The sequence below is a fragment of the Populus euphratica genome, unplaced genomic scaffold (genome assembly GCF_000495115.2).
Source record: "Populus euphratica unplaced genomic scaffold, PopEup_1.0 scaffold3.1, whole genome shotgun sequence".
Classification (NCBI taxonomy): Eukaryota; Viridiplantae; Streptophyta; class Magnoliopsida; order Malpighiales; family Salicaceae; genus Populus; species Populus euphratica.
The window spans coordinates 3,645,941-3,649,839 of NW_011499847.1; the positions used below are offsets into that span (position 1 = coordinate 3,645,941).

At 36.1% G+C, this 3,899-nt stretch overlaps 1 protein-coding gene across 1 annotated transcript; it reads left to right on the top strand.

Annotated features, from left to right (window-relative positions):
* Positions 1 to 1,227: 1,227 nt before the first annotated feature.
* Positions 1,228 to 2,684, top strand: LOC105107846 (probable carboxylesterase 12). The gene has a single exon (XM_011001916.1). The coding sequence runs from the start codon at positions 1,361 to 1,363 to the stop codon at positions 2,330 to 2,332; it is 972 nt and encodes a 323-aa protein (XP_011000218.1). The 5' UTR covers positions 1,228 to 1,360; the 3' UTR covers positions 2,333 to 2,684.
* Positions 2,685 to 3,899: the final 1,215 nt, after the last annotated feature.

The window sequence follows — 3,899 nt, forward strand, 5'->3', positions numbered from 1 at the left end:
CACTATTATACTTTTAAATAAACCCTAAATATTGATTAATTAAAGAATTTATTTTTTAAAAATTATAAAAAATCTTTATATAACAATTTTTATTTAAAGTAATTGCATGAAAAACATAAAAAAATTGAAATTAGTATTTTGAAAATTTTACAACTAATATCCAATTATTATCGTATCATATTTTTCTAACAGTAATATTATTTATCACACAACTAGTTTATCTTGACCGTGTCTAATGGCCATGTGGTGTGATATATTAGCCCGGCACTATCTCCAGATAAAAAACACCTTCCTAAAATCAGCATGAGAGTTTAGCCGCTCCTCAGACCCATCTCCATTATCAAGAGATGTAACCCATTTAAGGGCTGTCGATGAATCATCATATGCTAAGAAAGAAGATGTTCAGGTGCTTTTGGATAGATTATGATCTGAATTTATATTGTATATTTTGTGCTGTGTTAAAAAAATATTTCGACAATTGTTATCATAATTGAGGAGTTTCTCGGGATACTAGAATGGTAAAAATAAAATAATGATAAAATAATATTATATAAAAAATATTTTTAAAAATAGTATAGTTAAAAATTACAAACAACCTTGGTGTTGGGGTTGTTGGGGATTTTTCAAAGGCAATGCTTCCTGTAGAATTCCTTCTCGACAGATCATATTTTACGTTTAGTCCATCAAGCACCATGGATGCTTTTAGCTCCAGAATATACTAAATGTCGGTGCGTTGTTTGGCTTGTCTAATACGTCGGCATTAGTAAATCGGAGTTAGGACCACCCTTTCTGAGATGGTAGTCGACCTTAATTAGTTACAAAAGAAAAGGATTACAAGACAGCTTCATGATAGTTCTCAAGATGGAGGGCCCTAAGCATGAAACTCCATTCCTTTTAACAGACTTTTCCCTTCTTGTTTTTTTTTTTTAATATATAAACAAGAATTAATCCCATGAAAATCCATGCGATTCTACAATTTAGCATGTCTATGTTGGCTAATAAAATTAGTAAAGTAATTACGCGCCAGTCAATTCCTGACGTTCTCCTGGAGTTTCTTTATTTGACAAACCTGGACGTAGAATTATAGCGTTTGATCAGGTTTGGAACTTGGACACTCTCACTTCAGAATTTCAACCCATCTGAAGACTTTTATGATGTCATTGCTGTGTTAGCCAAGAATTAATTGCTTGGGCATTTAAAACCAGTATCAGGGAACACGGTAAGAATAAGAATTCAAATTCTTCTGTCTCTGACGTCTTTCACCTGTCTATAAATTAAAGACCCTCCTCCATTCTTTTCTCATGCTACCACAACTTCATCATTTCTTGTAAAACAGAGGGAAGAGAAAAGAAAAGCCACCATGTTTTCATTCAATATGGACGCAGCCGAGGCCGACGTTGCCAAGGATCTGTCTCCCTTTATCATCTTATATAAAGATGGCAGGATAGAGAGGCTCATAGGCAACGAAATCGTCCCCCCTTCCCAGGATCCCAAATCCGATGTCCTGTCAAAAGATGTCATCTATTCAAAAGAAGCAAGACTATCTTGTAGACTTTACCTCCCAAAAGGAGTCGATCCCAACAAAAAGCTCCCTCTCCTAATTTACGTTCATGGGGGAGGCTTCTACGTTGAAAGTGCCTTCTCGCCTACTTACCATAATTACGTTAACCTCTTAGTCGCCGAGGCTAAAGTTATTGCTATCTCTGTTGATTATAGGAGAGTACCAGAACATCCCATCCCTATTCCATATGATGATTCATGGGCTGCCCTAAAATGGGCTGCCTCTCATGTCAACGGAGACGGACCTGAAGAGTGGCTAAATAAACATGCTGATTTAAGCAAGGTGTTCTTGGCTGGTGACAGTGCTGGTGGTAACATAGCACACCACGTGGCAATGAGGTTTGGTCAAGAGAAAATAATTGGTGTAAATGTTGCAGGTATTGTTTTAATAAATCCTTATTTTTGGGGAGAGGAACGGATTGGAAATGAAGTTAATGAATTAGAGAGAGTGCTGAAAGGGATGAGTGCAACATGGCACCTTGCATGTCCTAAAACAAGTGGATGTGATGACCCTTTAATCAATCCTACTTACGATCCAAATTTGTCTAGTCTGGGGTGCTCCAAGGTGTTTGTTTCTGTAGCTGAGAAAGATTTGCTAAGGGATAGGGGCCTGCTATACTGCGAGACTTTGAAGAAAAGTGGATGGGGTGGAGTGATTGAGATTATGGAGGTCAAAGGAGAGGGGCACGTCTTTCATTTGTTCAAGCCAGCCAGCGACAATGCTGTCGCCATGCTGAAAAAGATTGTCTCTTTCATACATGGCCAAAACTGAATATGCTTGTCTGTTCTCTTGTTTTCTTTCGGTGTTGTATTTGACGTGGTATTGGCCTTTATAGAAAGGGAGAAACCTTTTTCCTTTACGTACACTAAGAGAGCACTACCCCCAATTCTTAGACTAAATGTTTGTGCTATTCTGGGAAGACAATTTTAGTTTGTAACCTTTTTCCTTTTTGAACTGGAATTTTCTTTCTATTTAAACAAGGAACGAGCCCACTTAATTGTTGGATGCAGTCCAGAGTTACAATTGGTTTTGTACCGTTATTTATGCCAACCCTTAGCTAGTATTCGTTGAAACACAACTTTTTTGTACCATATAATTAGAATTATTGCTGGTTCCTATGATACATCGATCTGGGTGTTTTTAATGAGATGCCTAGTCCTGCAGACAAAAAGGTGGAGCTCCTTTTGATTTCTCTCGTTGTTTGAGGTATAAACAATAGATTGGTTAGTGTAAACTTAATGATTTGTGTTTCATGGGTTCTTGTTTTACTTGAAGGGGCCAGGAAGCTAGAGGTTATGGCTTGAAAGAATCTATTGTGCTTCTTGCAATCAATTTCGGCTAATGAGTTTCGATGATGCCATGGTTCTTCATCTTCCTCGGAGTAAATCCGATCACCTCCCAGTGTGTGTGCTGGCCTGTAATTCTGATCAGGCTGAAATGGGGGCTGCTTTGTTGGGTCTCAAATTAGCATGGCATCTTTGTTTCAAGCATATTATTCTGAAAATGGATTCGTCTCTTCTGGTGGCAGCTTCGAGTGGCGGTTCCTCTTCCTCAATTCATTGCACTGTTTTATGAAATCTTCAAGTTTCCCAGCTTTGATTAAGGATGTTATTTGGATAGCTACTAGTTCCATAGCACTTCACTGTGGGTTACATAAAAAATATATAATTGTATTAAAAAATATAAATGTTATTTTTACCATCAAATTAAAAATACTAAAATAATCTCATTTACCATCGATCATTAACCTATTAGTTCTTTTTTTTTATATAAAAATAAAAGCAAGAAAGTGAAAACACCGTCCCCGATCCACAGTGCACTGTATTAAGGGAGTAGTTTTCACCATCTCTCTTAGGTTTTTATTTCCTTTCAATTCCTCGTTCTTTGTTTCTTTCTTTTTAGGCTCTTAACCCTTTTATATATATGTATAGAAGCACCTATTCGCCTCACTGTAGCGTTAATTTACCCATCAAAGGCAATTAAAGTAAAACAATTTTCTTTGGTGCTAAATTAAACAAATAAATATAATATCTGTGATATGTTTTTTAGATGCGCTTGTTTAAGTGGTAAACATGTTAATTTTTTAAATTATAATTATTATCTCGAAGTCATTAAAAGATTAAAAGAAAAAGAAATTATTGTGCATAATGTGGACAAGTTTAGAGATGAATGAATATCCTAGATATAGTCACTCTTAAACATTAAAGTTAATCCAAATATACTTACTTTAATCATGAGAACCAAACGAATAAATCTCTTTTCATATTCTCATTTGAAATTGGAACAAATCAGAAAGGATTTTTTTTTTTTTTGGGCGGGGAAAGTGTGGGGGGGGGGG

Bases quoted from the DNA above. Each gene is read 5' to 3' on its own strand.
- LOC105107846 (XM_011001916.1), top strand. From the start codon at position 1,361: ATGTTTTCATTCAATATGGACGCAGCCGAGGCCGACGTTGCCAAGGAT.